The sequence below is a fragment of the Macaca thibetana genome, chromosome 5 (assembly GCF_024542745.1).
Source record: "Macaca thibetana thibetana isolate TM-01 chromosome 5, ASM2454274v1, whole genome shotgun sequence".
Taxonomy (NCBI): Eukaryota; Metazoa; Chordata; class Mammalia; order Primates; family Cercopithecidae; genus Macaca; species Macaca thibetana.
In genome coordinates this window covers 185,518,098-185,538,896 of record NC_065582.1, presented here as the reverse complement: position 1 = coordinate 185,538,896, position 20,799 = coordinate 185,518,098, and the positions used below count along the sequence as shown (strand labels likewise).

General features: G+C 37.7%; 1 protein-coding gene and 1 pseudogene across 10 annotated transcripts in view; both read right to left on the bottom strand.

Moving 5' to 3' along the window:
* Positions 1-1,180: 1,180 nt before the first annotated feature.
* On the bottom strand, positions 1,181-5,285 carry LOC126955026 (ATP-binding cassette sub-family A member 10-like; annotated as a pseudogene). Its single transcript, XR_007725789.1, has one exon. The product of XR_007725789.1 is annotated as an ATP-binding cassette sub-family A member 10-like (transcript).
* A 6,791-nt stretch (positions 5,286-12,076) lies between these two features.
* Positions 12,077-20,799, bottom strand: part of ZNF721 (zinc finger protein 721) — a 40,414-nt gene continuing 31,691 nt past the window's right edge. The window contains exons 3-4 of one of the 9 annotated variants that reach the window (XM_050791454.1): positions 16,236-19,332; positions 12,077-15,563 (exon numbers count right to left, since the gene is read on the bottom strand). In XM_050791454.1, the coding sequence (XP_050647411.1) occupies positions 14,075-15,563; positions 16,236-19,332 (4,586 nt within the window). In that variant the 3' untranslated portion in view covers positions 12,077-14,074. Of the gene's footprint in view, positions 19,333-20,799 lie in introns of all 9 variants that reach the window. The other 8 variants (XM_050791458.1, XM_050791456.1, XM_050791461.1 and 5 more) reach the window with 8 other exon arrangements.

Below are 20,799 nucleotides of genomic sequence, written 5' to 3'. Positions count from 1 at the left end.
TGCCAGGGCATAACTGCTCTTTTTTTTGAGATGGAATCTCACTCTTGTCACCCAGGCTGGCGTGCAGTGACGCCATCTTAGCTCATTGCAACCTCCGCCTCCCAGGCTCAAGCAATTCCCCTGCCTCAGCCTCTGGAGTAACTGGGATTACAGGTGCCCACCACCATGCCCAGCCAATTTTTGTATTTTTAGTGTTGATGGAGTTTCACCATATTGGCCAAGCTGGTCTCGAACTCCTGACCTCAGGTGTTCCACCCGCCTCAGCCTCCCAAAGTGCTGTGATCACAGGCGTGAGCCACCATACCTGGCTTGCCACATTTTTTTAAGTCTATCAAAGTTTTATTTCTAAGAAATACATTTGCATATAACCCAAATATAACAACTCTGGTATTACATCAATACAGCTATAACATTAATGCAGCAATTATATAACACAAAAGTGTTATAATGACCTGGGAAATGTTCATGAATTGTGAGGTGAAAAGATGTAGAAAATGACTGTGCCTACTGATGCTACCTTTGAAAAAGGACCCATAAAAAATACATTGAATATAAGTTGGCTAAATAAAGTATTAACTGTGGTACTTTCTTACAGATTATGGTTATCTTCTTCCATATAATTTCAATATGTACTAATATTCACATGTATTTATTTTATAATCAGAATATGTCATTATAATTAAATGTTATGTTGTGCCATTTCATCAGATCTTCTTATAGTCACATTAAATTATAATGTGTCACATTACATTATAATCACATTAAATTATATCACATTAAATTATAATCTGAGTAATGTTTAAAAATAGCTGATACATTTGAAATTTAGGCTAAAAATTTTTTTTATTTGTAAAATGTGCTCAGTGTTAACTATTGATAATAACCAAAAACCAACCTAATATTATATGATTTTTAAAATTATTTTTAAGCACAAAATAGACCCATGTTGGGGATGAATAACATGTCTGATTTTGTTAATTTTGTCTACTACTTTTCCCTGTATTTCCTTGTTTCCTTCATCCTAAAATTTTTAAAAATGAAAACTTTAATCATTATTGAATGTTTAAACTACTGAATTTTTTTTGTTGTTGTTGTTAACTGAAGTAAAAGGAAACATTCTTGTAGAATTATGGAAACAATGTAGTAGGACTTAAAATTGAATGTTAGGAGGTTCTTCGTTTTAAGAGGCTTCCTGTGGGAGAAGTTTCCATCAAACTGCTGTACTTCTATCATCAACATTTCCCAGCGCCTGCTCTGTACGGAGTTCTAAGAATACCTGCTCCAAGGTGCCCTGAGAGAGGCTGTATTCCTCCACATTGAAGGTCTGTTTCACTGCCTCTACTTTGAAAAAGGCCTGAGACAGAGGGTGGACATCCTCCACAGGTAACTTATACGCCATTAAAGAGGAACGTCTTTCCTGCTGAGCAGCCTGTGGGAAAAGCTTCAAAATCTCTGTGTGGAGAGCTTCCACCTGAGTAGGTTCTTTCATTTTTTTATTTCTAGTAAAAATCTTTACCAAACTTGTTTTTCAGATGTTGAATGGAACCAATACAACCTAGCGTTCCTGACACCATTATGGCCACACACAGCCTTAGCCTCTGACATGTAATGGGTGGTCAAGAGGGCGCCCCTCTCCTTGTTTTTAATGGTAGCCTGAAGTATCTGCCACATTTGCTGCTGCCCCTCGGGGTACATCCTGGTGAACAGCTCATCTAGAAGCACCACTGATGGGTTCCCCAGGATGCTCAGCACAAGGCATAGCTTTCTCTTTTATCTCTCTGATAGAGTTTTCACGGGAGCCTTAAGTTGCTCCTGGAGCTTAAGAGCTTCCACCAATCATGAAATACTAAGAGCAGCATATTCTTTGCCCAGTCCTTTCACAGCTGCATACAACTCCAGGTGCTCTTTCATTGTAAGCTTGGGCCACAGTGAGTTCTCCCTGAGGGCAGTACCCCAAGAACTTGAGGCTGTTGTCACGCTGTTGCTTTACTGATGCTCTGTTGCCTTGTAACACCACCGCTTCTGCAGTTGGCTTTGTGAACCCAGTTGTCATTTTAATGGAAGTACTTTTACCAGATCCACTGTGTCCTACTAATCCCAAAACTTCACCTTTTTAACACAAAAGGAAACATTTCTGATGGCTATTTTCTTCTTTCTTGTTGAAAAGCAACTTTTCTTTGCCTCATAATATTCCTTGTGTAAACAGCTTGCAGTTATGACTGGCTCCTCCTCCAAGTTTGGAGTAGTGAGTGCATTTGCTGCTTGGACTCTTTCAGCTTGAACATCTTCTTCTTCAGGCTCTTCTGGATAGGGATGAGTTTCTCTACATCGTGGAGAGACTCTGAAAACTGGGTCTTTATTCATTATTTCAATTTCATACTTCATGTCCAGACACCTTATGTCAAAAAGGAAAATAACACTCTGAAGGTATGGTATTAAGGTTGTTAAAAGAATGGTTTTATTGACTTCATTTATTCTATTGTCCAGACTGTCCAAGTTTCTCATATACATAAAGTTGAGCTGGATCAATAACATGACATATCCCAGCAAAGTGAAGGAAGGTATGAAAATCATGCACAAAATTAAGTTGGGTTTTTCATACTTAGTTGATACTGGAATTGTGAATACACATATTAAGATAATAAAAAAGCCAAAAGACCAAAAGCCATTATTTTTTCACCACTTGTGAAAGATGAATGAAAGCACATACGTGAGGAATATAAGAGAAGCCGCACAACGAATTATACCGCCAAAACAAACATGAGTTCCCATGGAAGCTGGAATCCCAGAAATACGAAGTAGTAAATTAAATGTATTGAAAGGAGAATCAAGGAGTATAATGGAATGTCCACCAGAGCCTGTCCACACCAGTATCCTGAAGGCCAGAGGCTGAAATCCATAACTGGGATTCAACTTTTTTTTATAATCACTGATACTGCTTATGCTGATATAAGGAGAAATGCAGTTTGTGATCAACAACAAAAATATAGACCCATCTATAAAACCAAGTTCCAGCACTATGTCATCACGAGAAAATGAGGTGCTCTTCATTTGAATAAGCTCCGTGAAGTTAAAAATTTCAATAAGGGCTTTGGTAACAATTCCCATAAGAATAGGAAAACAATTCAATTTCTTGGTATTACATGCAACTGAAAATCTAATCCTTCTGGTTATCAGACACTATGATGCCTCCATTGTAGGAGTGATCATCTGAGCCATTTCTGTTTCTGAAGTCATCCATTTCCAAAACTATATTCTGACGCTTCAGTGAATGCACGAAGTCTTCAATATTTGATCCTGGAGCAAAGATGAATAGAAAGCCAAGCGAAATATAGGGGTAGAGGAAGCAGTGGGAACAACTCTGTGGGCACTCTCAGCCCCCAGTGAAGCCATTTTCTCGCCACATTTTTTTATAACTGTAGAAGATGTGGGTAGAGAACCTCCTATTCTGCCATCTTGCTGTGTCATTCCCCTTGTATATTTTACTTTCTGATATGTTCTATGTCAAATATTTTTTATTTTGAATTCAAAATGTCTGAAATAAAATGCTCAAATTTTCCAATTGTAGAATAAATGTATTGAAATGCCTCATTCTCATCAGAGCATTTTATTGAGTTTTCTTTTACTGCTGTACTTTGAATGCCAAAGATTCAAAATGCCAGCTCTTTGTATGTACACACAGTTGAAAACTGTAGTTATTTATAAGATTGTCTTTGATACATCTATATTAGATTCAATATTTTGTAGGTCAGAATTTTTTATTCTAGTTTTCAACTCCATTTTAGTGGTTTTTAATCTTCAAATGTTATTTTTATTTTTTTTTATTTTGAGACAGAGTTTTGCTCTTGTTGCCCAGGCTGGAGAGCAATGGCACGATTTTGGCTCACCACAACCTCTGCCTCATAGGAAGGCAATTCTGCTACTTCAGCCTCCCGAGTAGCTGGGATTACAGGCATGCGCCACCATGCCCGGCTAATTTTTTGAATTTTTAGTAGAGCTGGGGTTTCTCCATATTCGTCAGTCTGGTCTCGAAGTCCCAACCTCATGTGATCCACCTGCCTTGGCCTCTCAAAGTGCTGGGATTACAGGTATCAGCCACTGTACCTGGCCTAGTCTTCATATTTGTCTGGTAATTTTAACCTGTACCTTTTATGACCATGTGGTATTTAATTCACATAAACGTCATGGGGTTTCAATTGGAGCAAATTAATATATATATATATATAAATCAGACATTTATCTTGGCAAGAAAGTTATCTATGTGGTATTTGCCTATATAAATATTGCCCTAGGTGTTCATAAATTTTGAGTGAGTGTTCATTGTTTTCTTGTATAGGTGAGTAGTCAGAGAAACAGTATAAAATTACCATCTATTTATGTTTGATTATGTTGCTCTGTGAGAGAAACACTTCTTATTTGAAGGTGATTTTTAAAGAATGTAACCTTTTTAGATAGATGTACATATTTAGTTGATGAAAAACGTGTAATTGCCATCTTAAATATTTTCAAGTGTACAGTCTAGTGGTATTAAGTACTTTTACTTTATTTTGCAATGGATCTCTAATTTTATCTTAGAAAAGTACCTTATAAACAATAAACTGCCCTTTTTTCCTTTTTCTTCAGCTCCTGAAGAATACCATTTTACTTACTGTTTCTATAATTTTGACTGGTTTCCATATTCTTATCGGTGTAATTATATAATGTCTGTTTCTTTTTGACTATTATATGTAACATAATATTCTTGTTTTCATTTGTTTTAAAATGAAATAATATTCTATTATATGTATATGTCACATTTTAAAAATTTGATACTGATCTCTAAAGGAACATTTGTATTCTTTCCAGGAATCATCTTTTGTAAATAATAATGAAGAACATGCATGTGTAAATATCTATTTAAAGTCCTCTTTTTTTTTTTTTAAGATGGAGTCTTGCTCTGTTACTCAGGCTGGAGTGCAGTGGCACGATCTCGGCTCACTGCAACCTTTGCCTCCTGGGTTCATGCCATTCTCCTGCCTTAGCCTCCCGGTACCTGGGACTACAGGCGCCTACCACCACACCCAGCTTTTTTTTGTTTTTTTCTTTTTTCCTTTTGTATTTTTAGTAGAGACGGGGTTTCACAGTGTTAGCCAGGATGGTCTCAATCTCCTGACATCATGATCCGCCCACCTCGGCTTCCCAAAGTGCTGGGATTACAGGCGTGAGCCACTGCGCCTGGCCTAAAGTCCTGCTTTAAATGTTCTTGGAATAGTTTGGATACAGTGATGTAGTACTACATGTCCGTATTTTTATTTCCCGAGCCTTTGATGTTATATCCAAAAAGTGATTGCTAAGACCAGTTGCATGAAGTCTTCACCATCTGTTTTTATTAGATTCCACATATGTATAAGATCATGTGGTATTTGTCTCAGTGTATCTTGTTTCTTTCTGTAACATATGATCCAGCAATTTCTATTTTTTCTTGCATGGTCATAAATGTTTGTTGTCTTAGAATCAAAAGAGCCATCTTAAATTACAATGTTGTTTAAATATGTCACCTTGTGATACTTTTTTTTTTCTGTAATGGCTGTACTAACTTAGTCTTACCAACTGAATATGTTAACTTTTCTATACCTTCTCATAATTTTTTTGTCTTTCTAATTACAATTATTTTAACTGCAGTGAAGTCACATCTTGTTGTGGCTTTGATTTGCATATCTCTGATAGTGATCCTGAGCATCTTTGCATATTCTTTTTGGCCATTTGTATTTCTTTTTTGAAAAATGTATCTTAGCTGGGTGCAGTGGTTTGGGAGGCCAAGGCGGGTGGATCACCTGAGGTCAGAAGTTTAGCCAACATGGTGAAACCCCATCTCTACTAAAAGTACAAAAATTAGCCGGGTGTGGTGGCACACACCCATAATCCCAGCTACTCAGGAGGATGAGGTGGAAGAATTGCATAAGCCCGGGAGGCGGAGGTTGCAGTGAACTGAAATCGGGCCACTGAACTCCAGCCTGGGTGAGAGTGAGACCCTGTCTCAAAAAAAAAAGAAAAAAAAATGTATCTTAAGGTCTCCTGCCTATTTTCAAGTTATGTATTATATGTTTGTTAAGTTTGTTATATATTCTGTAAGTTTATCTTGTCATATCTATATTTTGCAAATATTTTCTTTCATTTTGTAGATTATCTCCAGTCTGTTTTCTTTGCTGTCCAAAACATTCTTAGTTTGTTGTAATCCCATTTGCGTATTTTTGAGTGTCTTTTGAGGTCTTAAAAATTCTTCGTTCTGCAATACGTGGTAAAGTATTCCACTATGTTTACTTCAAATAGCTTTAGAGATTTGGGTTTCCTATTTAAATATTTACTTGTGATTGAGTTTTTTATGTTGTAAAAAGTAGGGGTCTAGGTTCATTTTTTAAATTATCATGTAGATAATCAATTTTTCTAGCACCATTTATTGAAAAGACTGTCTTTTTCCAGCTGTGTGTTCTGGACATCTTTGTTGAAAATCACTTGGCTCCAAGTTCATGAATTTATTACCGGGCTCAACTGGATACTTTGACGTGTTTATCTGTTTTTATGTCAGTATCATCCTGTTTTGCTCATTATAGCTTTATAGTATGTTTTGGAGCCAGGAAGTGTGATGTTCCTAGCTTTGTTCTTTTTGCTCAGGATTACTTGTGCCGTTCATGGGTCTTTTGGTGGTTTCCTATAAATTTTAAGCTTGTTTTTTCCATTTCTAGGAAAAGAGTCATTCGCATTTTGATAGAGATTGCATTGAACCTGTAGATCACCTTCGGTAGTATAGCCACTTTTATATTATTTCAGTTCATGAGCAAAAAATATCAATTTTTCATGTCTTTTTCAGTTTTTTATCAATGTTATATAATTCTCAGCGTAGAGAGTGTTTATGTTTTTAATTAAGTTCGCTGCTAGATCTAGACACCTTTCTTTTTATTGTGTATGCAGGAGTATTTGGCAAAATTCAACATGCCTCTGTGGTTTAAGAAACTCAACAAATTAGTTATAGATGGTATGTACCTCAACACAATAAAGGCCATGTATGACAAATCCATGACTGATATCATCCTAAACAGGAAAGAGCAGAGCACTTTTTATCTGAGCTCTCAGACAAGGATTTTACATTATAATCATCTTACATTATAATTGTGTATTACAATATTCAGCTGTGGACACTCTTAAGACTGTGGAGCATGGCCGGGCGTGGTGGCTCATTATCCCAGCCTGTAATCCCAGCACTTTGGGAGGCTGAGGCAGGTGGATCATTGCTGGGGCTACCAGAAATGCCAAGATGAGATTACCTAGAGAAACAGGCAGGTTGGCCAAGCAGCTGGGGGCACCACCCTTCCTGGGGAACTCCTTATGGCCCTTATCACAAATTTGCCTAACAACCTGCTCCCCCGCAATATGCTCAAGAGAAAAAGAAATGGGGTATCAAATGTGAGTATACCCTACAACCTGAAAGATTGTGTAAATTGAGAGAGGTTTTTAAATTTTCTCCAGGTCCTGCAGCAGAAAGCAAAAAAGAGCACTCCATAATTCTTGTCTCTTTGGGAGAGACCATCTCTATCAGCTATAAACAAACAAAACCAAAACTCTCTGAGAAGTCTGTAAACTGTCCATCTGTGTCTATAATAATCCTCCAGGCCTAAGCCACTCCCCTTAATTCAGCCAGTTCAGCAACAAGAAACCTACATAGGCTACAAATACCTTCTGATTTTGGGGGACCCCCTTACTTGCCTGGGTTGAAACCTCTCATACTAGAAAAGATTCAGGTACTTGCCAAGATCATTCTGAAAGAAATTATCTCTTTGGATTTCCATGGTCTTCACAAAGTAACAATGATCCATATTTTATTTTACAAACTACCCAAGCAGTGGCAAAAGCCCTAGGGACCATCCTGGCTAACATGGTGAAACCCTGTCTCTACTAAAAAAAATACAAAAATTAGCTGGCTGTGGTGGTGCGCACCTGTAGTCCCAGCTACTAGGGAGGCTGAGGCAGGAGAAGAGCTTGAACCCGGGAGGCTTGCAGTGAGCTGAGACCACGCCACTGCACTCTAGCCTGAGACTCCATCTCAAAAAAAAAAGTAATAAAAAGTTTCTTAATAACTCCTACAACATTTACCCCTGTGGAGGAGTCACCCTAACCGCGGTTAGGGGGCTTTGGAGAACGACTCTTTCTGGCTACTTCCTGCTGATTTAATAGGGGTATCCTTTGCTATCAAAGATCCTCTTTCCAGATGGCTGCATATGCATGGAGTACTAAAAGGCATATTTGAAGTCTATATTAATAGTAACTTTTTGGTCCTTTCTTAGTTCTAGGGCTCTGAGTTTTGACTGCTGAGCTGAGGTTCCCAGAGATAATTAAAAGTTTTATAAACAAACTATTTGGGGAGCAACTGTAAGATAATTGGTAGCGTTTAGGCAAAACTGAAAAACAGGCACAAAGGAAACTAATACAGAGTGAAATAATTATGTGACTCAATACAACTGTATTTTAAAAGGTAAGAAAATCAGTGTATTATGTTTCTAGTAAATTTTAAAAAAAAGTTTTTTTTGAGATGGATTCTTGCTCCGTTGCCCAGTCTGGAGTGCAGTGGCGCATTATCAGCTCACTGCAACCCCTGCCTCCCAGTTCAAGTGATTCTCCTGCCTCAGCGTCCGCAGCAGCGGGGACTATAGGCGCACGCTGTCATGCCTGGTTAATTTTTTTTTTGTATTTTAGTAGAGATGGAGTTTCACCACATTAGCCAGGATGGTCCCAATCTGACCTCGTGATCCACTCGTGTTGGCCTCCCAAAGTGCTGGGATTACAGATGTGAGCCATCACGCCCAGCCGTAAATAGTATGTAATAACAATACAGCATTTGCTGGCTACAGGTTTAGGTAAAAGAAAAAAGCTGTATTAATTGCTGGAGGGGTGGGAAAGCACAGTTGAAAGCTGTTCCCAAGTACATACCAGTATCAAAGAGCAATTTCTAGAGTTTATATGGTTTAAATTGAAGTATTTTTCTTTTCTGTATTATAATGTGCACATTTACGCATACATAGACATGTATCTTTTTTTTTTTTTTTTGGAGACAGAGTCTTGCTCTGTCGCCCAGGCTAGAGTGCGTGGTGCAATCTCAGCTTACTGCCTTCGGGGTTCACGACATTCTTCTGCCTCAGCGTCCCGAGTAGCTGGGACTACAGGCACCCAGATGATTTTTTTGTGTTTTTAGTAGAGACAGAGTTTCATGTGTTAGCCAGGATGGTCTTGATATCCTGACCTCGTGATCCCCCCGCCTTTGCCTCCCAAAGTGCTGAGATTACAGGCGTAAGCCACCACGCCCGGCCCAATGTTTGTTAATTTTTTATTAAGAATGGGTGTTGAAGATAATGTGTATTTTCTGTTTGAAGAGAGTGTTTACTGTAGTAGTTGAGTGTTATCTCTGAAGTCAAAGTTGCCTGTTTTACTACTGGCTCTTCTGTTGTGAGCAAGTCATTTTTCTCTGCGTCTCTGTTCCTTCCTCTGTAAAATAAGGATAATAATAATACCTATGCATTGAGTTTCCTGTGAAAATTAACACCTATACAGGGTTATGGTTAGTATTTATTATTTATATGCTGAATTACATTAATGTGATTAATGAACATTTGAATTCAATAGCTGCCATAATCTGATTTTCCAGAGAAGGTAACAAAGGACTTGGATAAAGTGACTAAAAATGAAAACTATACCCCATGAACTGCATCCACTAAAACAAAAAAAATCATAACAAATTCAAGGTGATAACATGAATCTCAACAAAACAGATCATTGCAGATTTTGAATCTTGAATCTACACAGATCATTCTATTTTTCCAACACTTTCTTACACTCAGAAGGTTCAGCATAAAAAAGTTTTGCTATGTCATAGAAAATTATATGTAAAATTCTTCATAGCATTAAGTCTCTTAAAAATTTTAAGAGGGCCGGGTACGGTGGCTCACGCCTGTAATCCCAGCACTTTGGGAGGTTGAGGTGGGCAGACCATGAGGTCGGGAGATTGAGACCATCCTGGTTAATACAGTGAAACCCTGTCTCTACTAAAAATACAAAAAATTAGCCGGGCGGGGTGGTGGGTGCCTGTAGTCCTGGCTACTTGGGAGGCTTAGGCAGGTGAATGTCGTGAACCCGTGAGGCAGAGGTTGCAGTGAGCTTAGATCGTGCCACTGCACGTTAGTCTAGGTGACAGAGCAAGATTCTGTCTCCAATAAAAAAAACAAAAAAACACACAAAAAATAATTTCTAAGATATATTTTGAGATTTCAAAATTCTGATGAGTTTCTTCATATGGTGCTTACAATATGCAACCCACTTATAAACCTATTCTAACTTATGTTTAACACACATTTTGTTAGAATCTCATACAATTTTTCCTTTACCAATACAGAGAAACAATGCTGACTTAATCCTCTTACCTGTGGACACTGAATTACTCTGATCTCAATTAAGTGATCTGAATGTTACATTGATAAGTTATAAATAATCTCAACCCAGTTAAAAACAATAATTTACATTAAAAATTATAAACTTCTCATCTGAACCTTGAAAGTCTATGTGAAATTACATGGCATGAAGAGAACAGTGAGGAAACTACTCATAACACAAAGGAAAAGAAGACCTCTGAGGAGGCATACAGAGTTGGGGATAAACACATGAAGACCTCTGAGGCATCCACAGCTGGGGATAAACACTTGAAGACATCACAGAACTAAAGATAATTAGAAAATAAAAACAGAAATCCTCTTTAAATTCAGAATGAGTCAGTTTTGCAGCCTAGGAACAGATGTCCTCTCCACATGCACAATTAGTGCCATTTCTTCACCATAGATATTTTCAATCTTTTACTTGGAGCTACGAACTAACTCCAGCAATATTTGTGGCCAGTTATGGAGCATCTATTACACACCCAGCACTTTGTGATTGTTCACTACAATTATTTATCAAAACATCCCCAATACTTGTTTTCCCACTACTTGTCTGAACAAATTGGCCCAATAAACTTAAAAATATCAATTATAAAAAGTGAAAGGAATAACTAAAGAAAACAGCTTATATAAGGTTATCCAATTAATGAAATGTTCTAATTAAAGATTACTTAATACATTGTGAAATTTCATCTAAAAATTTTTGTGCACTAAATTTTATAAAAACGATTAATTTCTGACAAGCTCAAATACTTTATGAAGTGAAAACAAAAAAATGAGAAACAAAATTATAGCTCTAGCATGAGGACCACATAAACACAGAATTGGTTGGCATGGGGCAATTCTCAACAATGATCCATTAGATTGTGCAGTAATTAAATAAAAAGAAAACATAAGTGTGATTTCAAAATGTTTTAGGTTTGTAGATTTCTAGTAAATTACCTATCCACAGTATTAACAGAACCTTCTTTGTTCCAATATTGCTATTTTCTTTGGAAAATAGGTACAAACTCTCATGCAAACACAATTGCTTGCTCCATAATTTCCTTACACCCAAGGTTTATCTTTAGAGCACAACATTTATATATTTAACTCCATGCAAATTAAAATTAAAAGGCTGTGTTTGCAGGACATGCCACATGTTCAAAGATAAATATGAAACATTTCTGAAAACCATTCAAGACTCAGGAATGTATGATTTATTACAATCATAAAATGACCCTTAGTAAAAAATAACTTACATTTAAAAATAATTAAACGGTGTAATTGGATTGTGTGTAATACGAAGGACAAATGCTTGAGGTGATGAATAACTCATTTACTCTGATGTGATTATGACATATTGTATGCCTGTATCAAAATAACCCATATATACCATGAATATATACATCTACTATGTACCCACAAAAACTTTTAAACTTCAGTAAGAATAAAAATGTAACATGGAAACAATATTCTTCAATTTATTTGCTGCTGAAAGCCACTGGAAAAAGAGACTAGAGATGTCATTCAACTATATTACCAGATAGTACATTGTTACCATCTTTAAGGTACACCCTTGAGTAAGGTGGGATAGGTGAAAGTTGGTGGCATAATAAAACGCTTCATTCAACGCACAAAAATTTTAACACAATAACAATTTTGTTTAAAAAATTAAGTTCACACATGATCTTCAAAATTTACTGCATTTTATTACATTTATAACATAAATGTACATTTGGTAAAACAATTTACTACTAAAATTCAGATTTTCTCTCACTATAATGCAAAGTATTACTCTGAACACCTACTTCATGCATCACTCAATAAGTCAACAACTAAAAGCCTCTCTGCTAAGATTTTCCTCACGCTTCTTTCATTTTTCTTCTCTTTCATGTAAGTTCATGAATAATGCCCACCTGATGCAAAGGAATTTCCCAATCTCCAGTGCAGCGACAGTTCATCACATGCTTTCACATAAATGAAATTTGAAATAGCATAATTTCAGAGTTCAATTATTTGCTTTTCAAAAAATTTATACTTTTAAGTGAAAAAATATACTTTGAATATAATCTCTTCAAAAACCTACTTTTAACTTATATGCAAAGAAATTTTCTAACAGGTTCAACTTCTGTTATACTTAATACTCTGATTTATTTTAAAGTCTGAAGTATTAGTTCCTTAGTTTTTTTACTGTAAATCCTCTGATGTACAGTCTTAATTTTAGCCTAAATATTTCTTCACATTTGGTGCATCTACAAATTACGTTCCATTAGAAACTCTCTGGGTTTTTTTTTTTTTTTTTTTTTTTTTTTTTTTTTTTTTGAGAGTTTCACTCTTCTTACCCAGGCTGGAGTGGAATGGCATGATCTTGGCTCACACAACCTCCACCTCCTGGGTTCAAGCGATTATCCTGTCTCAGCCTCCCAAGTAGCTGGGATTACAGCCATGGACCACCACGCCCTGCTAATTTCTGTATTTTTAGTAGAGACAGGGTTTCTCCATGTTGGTCAGGCTGTCCTTGAACTCTCGACTTCAAGTGATCCACCCTCCTTGGCTCCCAAAGTATTGGGAATATAGGTGTAAGCCACTGTGCCCGGCCTCTGGTGTTTCTTAAGCTGCAGCTTCTGAACAGATGTTTTTCCACATTTACTACAGTCGTAGGATTTCTCTCCATTATAAATTCTCTGATGTTGAACAAAGTTTGAGCAACTGCTTCAGAGTTTTCCTCTAGTACAAAATGTATACAGTAAGTTCTGGGATACAAGTACAGGCACTAGAGCCCTCTTTATCTTTGTATTCTCTGTCTTAAGACTACTCTTCTTGGCCGGGCGCGGTGGCTCACGCCTGTAATCTCAGCACTTTGGGAGGCCGAGGTGGGTGGATCACGAGGTCAGGAGATCAAGACCATCCCTGGCTAACATGGTGAAACCCCATCTCTACTAAAAATACAAAAAACTAGCCGGGCATGGTGGCGGGCGCCTGTAGTCCCAGCTACTCGGAGGCTGAGGCAGGAGAATGGCGTGAACCCAGGAGGCGGAGCTTGCAGTGAGCCGAGATTGCGCCACTGCACCCCAGCCTGGGCGACACAGCGAGACTCCGTCTCAAAAAAAAAAAAAAAAAAAAAGACTACTCTTCTTAACTTTAATAGCCTGTATTTTATAAAAGGTCTTTCAACAGAAATTACATAATACTTTTATTAACTATAAATTTAGAGTAGACATTAATAGCTTTTGTATATTTTTATATTTGTACAAGTATCCTCACATATAAATACTATCATCTGCAAAGATATTAAGCATTGGTTAAAAGTTCTGCCACATTTTTTGTGTATCTAGATGTGTTCTTCAGTAGGAATTACACTAGGAAGTGACAAGAATTTGAAGTCTTTGTCACATTTTAAATGTTAATTTGGCTTCTCATCAATATAATTACTTACTGTTTACAACAGATTGAGGTGTGGTTAAAAACTTTCTCACATTTTTCATATTTGTAGAGTTTCTCTCCATCATGAATTATCTTAAAATTAGAAAGGATAGAGGAGTATTTAAAGACTGCGACCTTCATAAGACATTCCCCTGGTATGAGTTCTCTGATGTTTAAGAAAGCTGGAGTACAGCTTAAAGGCTTTGCCATATCCTTTACACTTGTATAGTTTTATCTCCAGTATGAATTTTCTTATGTGCATAAAGATTTGCAGACTGTCTAAAGGTTTTGCCACATTCTTCACATGTGTAGGGTTTCTCTCCAGTATGAATTCTCCTATGTACATAAAGGATTGCAGACTGTCTAAAGGCTTTGCCACATTCTTCACATGTGTAGGGTTTCTCTCCAGTATGAATTCTCCTATGTTTAGTAAGGACTGTGGAACTATTAAAGGCTTTACCACATTCTAAACATTTGAAGGGTTTCTCACCTGTATGTATCCTCTTATGTTTAGCAAAGCTTGAGGATGAGGTAATGACTTTGCCACATTCCTCACACTTGTAGGGTTTCTTCCCAGTGTGAATTTTCTCTTGTCTATTCAGGTGTGAGGACTGTTTAAACACTTCCCCCCGTTCTTTACATTTGTAGGGTTTATCTCCAGTATGAATTTTTTTATATTCATTCACGTTTGTGGACCATCTGAAGGCTCTGCCACGATCTTCACATGTGTAGGGTTTCTCTCTGGTGTAAATTCTCTTATGTGCAGCAAGGTTTCTTGACCTACTAAAGGCTTTGTCACCTTCTTCATATTTGTAAGGTTTCTCTCCAGTATGAATTTTCTTGTGTTGATTCAGGGCTGTGGACCGTCCAAAGGCTTTGCCACATTCTTCACATTTGTAATGTTTCTCTCCAATAAGAATTTTCTTGTGTTGATTCAGGTCTGTTGATAGGGCATAGGCTTTGCCACACTCTTCACATTTGGAAGGTTTCTCCCCAGTATAAGTTTTGTTGTGTTGATTGAGGTCTGTGTGCCATGCAAGGTGTTTGCCACACTCTTCACATTTATAAGGTTTCTCTCGAGTATGAATGTTCTTATGTCGATTCAGGTCTGTGTAGCGTCCAAAGGCTTTGCCACACTCTTCACATTTGTAAGGTTTCTCTCCAGTATGAATTCTCCTATGTGCATATAGGTTTGCAGACTGTCTAAAGGTTTTGCCACATTCTTCACATGTGTAGGGTTTCTCTCCAGTATGAATTCTCCTATGTACATAAAGGATTGCAGACTGTCTAAAGGCTTTGCCACATTCTTCACATGTGTAGGGTTTCTCTCCAGTATGAATTCTCCTATGTTTAGTAAGGACTGTGGAACTATTAAAGGCTTTACCACATTCTAAACATTTAAAGGGTTTCTCACCTGTATGTATCCTCTTATGTTTAGCAAAGCTTGAGGATGAGGTAATGACTTTGTCACATTCCTTACATTTGTAGGGTTTCTTTCCAGTGTGAATTTTCTCTTGTCTATTCAGGTGTGAGGACTGTTTAAACACTTCCCCCCGTTCTTTACATTTGTAGGGTTTATCTCCAGTATGAATTTTCTTATATTCATTCAGGTTTGTGGACCATCTGAAGGCTCTGCCACGATTTTCACATGTGTAGGGTTTCTCTCCAGTGTAAATTCTCTTACGTGCAGCAAGGTTTCTTGAGCTACTAAAGGCTTTGCCACTCTCTTCACATTTGTAAGTTTTCTCTCCAGTATGAATTTTCTTGTGTCGATTCAGGTCTGTGTAGCGTCCAAAGGCTTTGCCACACTCTTCACATTTGTAAGGTTTCTCTCCAGTATGAATTCTCCTATGTGCAGAAAGGTTTGCAGACTGACTAAAGGCTTTGCCACATTCTTCACATGTGTAGGGTTTCTCTCCAGTATGAATTCTCCTATGTACATAAAGGATTGCGGACTGCCTAAAGGCTTTGCCACATTCTTCACATGTGTAGGGTTTCTCTCCAGTATGAATTCTCCTATGTTTAGTAAGGATTGTGGAACGATTAAAGGCTTTACCACATTCTAAACATTTGAAGGGTTTCTCACCTGTATGAATCCTCTTATGTTGAGCAAAGCTTGAGGATGAGGTAATGACTTTGACATATTCCTTACATTTGAAGGGTTTCTTTCCAGTATGAATTTTCTCATGTCTATTCAGGTGTGAGGACTGTTTAAACACTTTCCCACATTCTTTACATTTGTAGAGTTTATCTCCAGTATGAATTTTCTTATATTCATTCAGGTTTGTGGACCATCCGAAGGCTCTGCCAGGATCTTCACATGTGTAGGGTTTCTCTCTGGTGTAAATTCTCTTATATGCAGCAAGGTTTCTTAACCTACTAAAGGCTTTGCCACTCTCTTCACATTTGTAAGGTTTCTCTCCAGTATGAATTTTCTTGTGTCGATTCAGGTCTGTGCGCCATGCAAAGTGTTTGCCACACTCTTCACATTTGTAAGGTTTCTCTCGAGTATGAATGTTCTTATGTCGATTCAGGTCTGTGTAGCGTCCAAAGGCTTTGCCACACACTTCACATTTGTAAGGTTTCTCTCCAGTATGAATTCTCCTATGTGCAGAAAGGTTTGCAGACTGACTAAAGGCTTTGCCACATTCTTCACATGTGTAGGGTTTCTCTCCAGTATGAACTCTCCTATGTACATAAAGGATTGCAGACTGTCTAAAGGCTTTGCCACATTCTTCACATGTGTAGGGTTTCTCTCCAGTATGAATTCTCCTATGTTTAGTAAGGATTGTGGAACGATTAAAGGCTTTACCACATTCTAAACATTTGAAGGGTTTCTCACCTGTATGTATCCTCTTATGTTGAGCAAAGCTTGAGGATGAGGTAATGACTTTGACATATTCCTTACATTTGAAGGGTTTCTTTCCAGTATGAATTTTCTCATGTCTATTCAGGTGTGAGGACTGTTTAAACACTTTCCCACATTCTTTACATTTGTAGGGTTTATCTCCAGTATGAATTTTCTTATATTCATTCAGGTTTGTGGACCATCCGAAGGCTCTGCCAGGATCTTCACATGTGTAGGGTTTCTCTCCGGTGTAAATTCTCTTATGTGCAGCAAGGTTTCTTGACCTACTAAAGGCTTTGCCACTTTCTTCATATTTGTAAGGTTTCTCTCCAGTATGAATTTTCTTGTGTTGATTCAGGGCTGTGCGCCATGCAAAGTGTTGGCCACACTCTTCACATTTGTAAGGTTTCTCTCGAGTATGAATGTTCTTATGTCGATTCAGGTCTGTGTACTGTCCAAAGGCTTTGCCACACTCTTCACATTTGTAAGGTTTCTCTCCAGTATGAATTCTCCTATGTGCAGAAAGGTTTGCAGACTGTCTAAAGGCTTTGCCGCATTCTTCACATGTATAGGGTTTCTCTCCAGTATGAATTCTCCTATGTACATAAAGGATTGCAGACTGTCTAAAGGCTTTGCCACATTCTTCACATGTGTAGGGTTTCTCTCCAGTATGAATTCTCCTATGTTTAGTAAGGACTGCGGAACGATTAAAGGCTTTACCACATTCTAAACATTTAAAGGGTTTCTCACCTGTATGTATCCTCTTATGTTGAGCAAAGCTTGAGGATGAGGTAATAACTTTGCCACATTCCTTACATTTGACGGGTTTCTTTCTAGTATGAATTTTCTCATGTGTATTCAGGTGTGAGGACTGTTTAAACACTTCCCCACATTCTTTATATTTGTACGGTTTATCTCCAGTATGAATTTTCTTATATTCATTCAGGTTTGTGGACCATCCGAAGGCTCTGCCACGACCTTCACATGTGTAGGGTTTCTCTCTGGTGTAAATTCTCTTATGTGCAGCAAGGTTTCTTGACCTACTAAAGGCTTTGCCACTCTCTTCACATTTGTAAGGTTTCTCTCCAGCATGAATTTTCTTGTGTTGATTCAGGGCTGTGGACCGACCAAAGGCTTTGCCACACTCTTCACATTTGTAAGGTTTCTCTCCAGTAAGAATTTTCTTGTGTTGATTCAGGTCTGTTGGTGGGGCATAGGCTTTGCCACTTTCTTCACATTTGTAAGGTTTCTCTCCAGTATGAATTTTCTTGTGTCGATTCAGGGCTGTGCGCCATGCAAAGTGTTGGCCACACTCTTCACATTTGTAAGGTTTCTCTCGAGTATGAATGTTCTTATGTCGATTCAGGTCTGTGTACTGTCCAAAGGCTTTGCCACACTCTTCACATTTGTAAGGTTTCTCTCGAGTATGAATGTTCTTATGTCGATTCAGGTCTGTGTACTGTCCAAAGGCTTTGCCACACTCTTCACATTTGTAAGGTTTCTCTCCAGTATGAATTCTCCTATGTGCAGAAAGGTTTGCAGACTGTCTAAAGGTTTTGCCACATTCTTCACATGTGTAGGGTTTCTCTCCAGTATGAATTCTCCTATGTACATAAAGGATTGCAGACTGTCTAAAGGCTTTGCCGCATTCTTCACATGTGTAGGGTTTCTCTCCAGTATGAATTCTCCTATGTTTAGTAAGGATTGTGGAACTATTAAAGGCTTTACCACATTCTAAACATTTGAAGGGTTTCTCACCTGTATGTATCCTCTTATGTTGAGCAAAGCTTGAGGATGAGGTAATGACTTTGCCACATTCCTTACATTTGACGGGTTTCTTTCTAGTATGAATTTTCTCATGTGTATTCAGGTGTGAGGACTGTTTAAACACTTCCCCACATTCTTTGTATTTGTACGGTTTATCTCCAGTATGAATTTTCTTATATTCATTCAGGTTTGTGGACCATCCAAAGGCTCTGCCAGGATCTTCACATGTGTAGGGTTTCTCTCCAGTGTAAATTCTCTTATGTGCAGCAAGGTTTCTTGAGGTACTAAAGGCTTTGCCACTCTCTTCACATTTGTAAGGTTTCTCTCCAGTATGAATTTTCTTGTGTTGATTCAGGGCTGTGGACCGTCCAAAGGCTTTGCCACACTCTTCACATTTGTAAGGTTTCTCTCCAGTATGAATTTTCTTGTGTTGATTCAGAGCTATGGACCATCCAAAGTCTTTGCCACATTCTTCACATGTGTAGGGTTTCTCTCCAGCATGAATTCCTTTATGTTGAGTTATGTCTGAGAACTTCTGAAATGACTTGCCGTATTGGTTACATTTGAAGTGTTTCTCTCCAGTATGTCTTGTCTTGTCTTTGTTTGAATTTGCAAATTTACTAAAAACTTTGACACCTGCATTACATTGAAATATTTTGCTCTGGGTATTTGGCAAGCATTGATTAATTCCATTATAACCTCCTTTCTGCACTTTACACACATTCATACTTTTACAGCCATTCCTTAATTGTAAATTCTCATGCCCACATTTTTCATATCTTCTCAGTATACATTTGTGGAATGAATCTTCTATCCCCTGCACTGGCAAAAAGTCTTGGGTGAAATAAGAACACACAGCTGAAAGAAATAAAAAATAACAAATTATCCCAGTTACTAGATTCATATGAATATACTTTACAAATCTTATAAAATTATACAAAGTACGCTAGTAAGATGGCATAACAAAAATACCACAAGTCATAACTTCTTCACAGACATATACATGTAACAAACATATAGTGATCAAAATGCCTTTGTGTGAAATCTATAAATGTGTTAATTGTATGCAATGCCTCAGGTAAGCACAATGCCAAGAGCCACATAGAACAGGAAAGAATGTTGGCTACATTCACCTACCAACAGTTCCTCCTCCTCCCCAATATAGCACTATGCCATTAGGAGAAAACTCTCAACTGTCTTTTTCCTTAAAAGCGAAAAAAAAATACTGACACACATATCCTTACTTCTGCCTTTTGGGGTCTTTACAAAAACTGATTTCTGCCTCCCGTAAAACAGTGCTGAAAGAAATGGTGATACTTTGGAAGAACAACTTGGGTATGTGAAGACAAATTACAAATATTTCAAGAGCAGACTGAAGTGCTAAATACAGGCAACAGGTAGAGCAAGTGATTAGAGACTTTTTTTTTTTTTTTGAAATGGAGTCTCACTCTCTCACCCAGGCTGGAGTGCACTGGTGTGATCTTGGCTCACTGCAAGCCCCACCTCCTGGGTTCATGCCATTCTCCTGCCTCAGCCTCCCCAGTAGCTGGGACTACAGGCGCCTGCCACCACGCCTGGCTAATTTTTGTGTTTTTAGTAGAGATGGGGTTTCACTGTGTTAGCCAGGCTGGTCTCGATCTCCTGACCTCATGATCTGCCTGCCTTAGCCTCCCAAAGTGCTGGGATTACAGGCGTGAGCCACCACGCCTGGCCAATTAGAGACTTTTAAGAGGAAACATGAAGAAACCCTTTTAACTAAAAAATAAACACGAAATTCCAGACAAGAGACATGCTTCCAACATGTATGACAAGTTCCCATAATCTCTATCAAAGATAATTGGCTTCAGACTACGTCATGACAAACGAACATAATAAACGTTGTGACAAACAGCTTTTTGTTAATGCTCGAATAACAAGCAAATATTACAATGTATACAAAATAATTTTAAATTTTTCAGAGAACCATAAAAAACAAAGATGTACAAATTTTTAAAATGTAATCTGAATAATGCTGAATCAGTTAACTGAAAACACATACAACTAAATGTAATCAGAAAAATTAGAACATTAGTGAAAACATTAAAAACAAAAAAAAATCATGGAGGTGACAAATACGAAATGACTCAGAAATTTTCAAACGTTAAAAAAAGGATGCAATAAATGAAGCAGCTCAACAAACTTCAACTAGGATACACACACACAGATTTATGGCAAGGCGCATATATAAGCAAAGTTTCAAAAATCAAACACAAGAAGGGCGTCTCAGGAACTGCAAAATAAAAGTGATGTGTCATTTATAAGTGTGGTCTTATAAGATTACCAGTG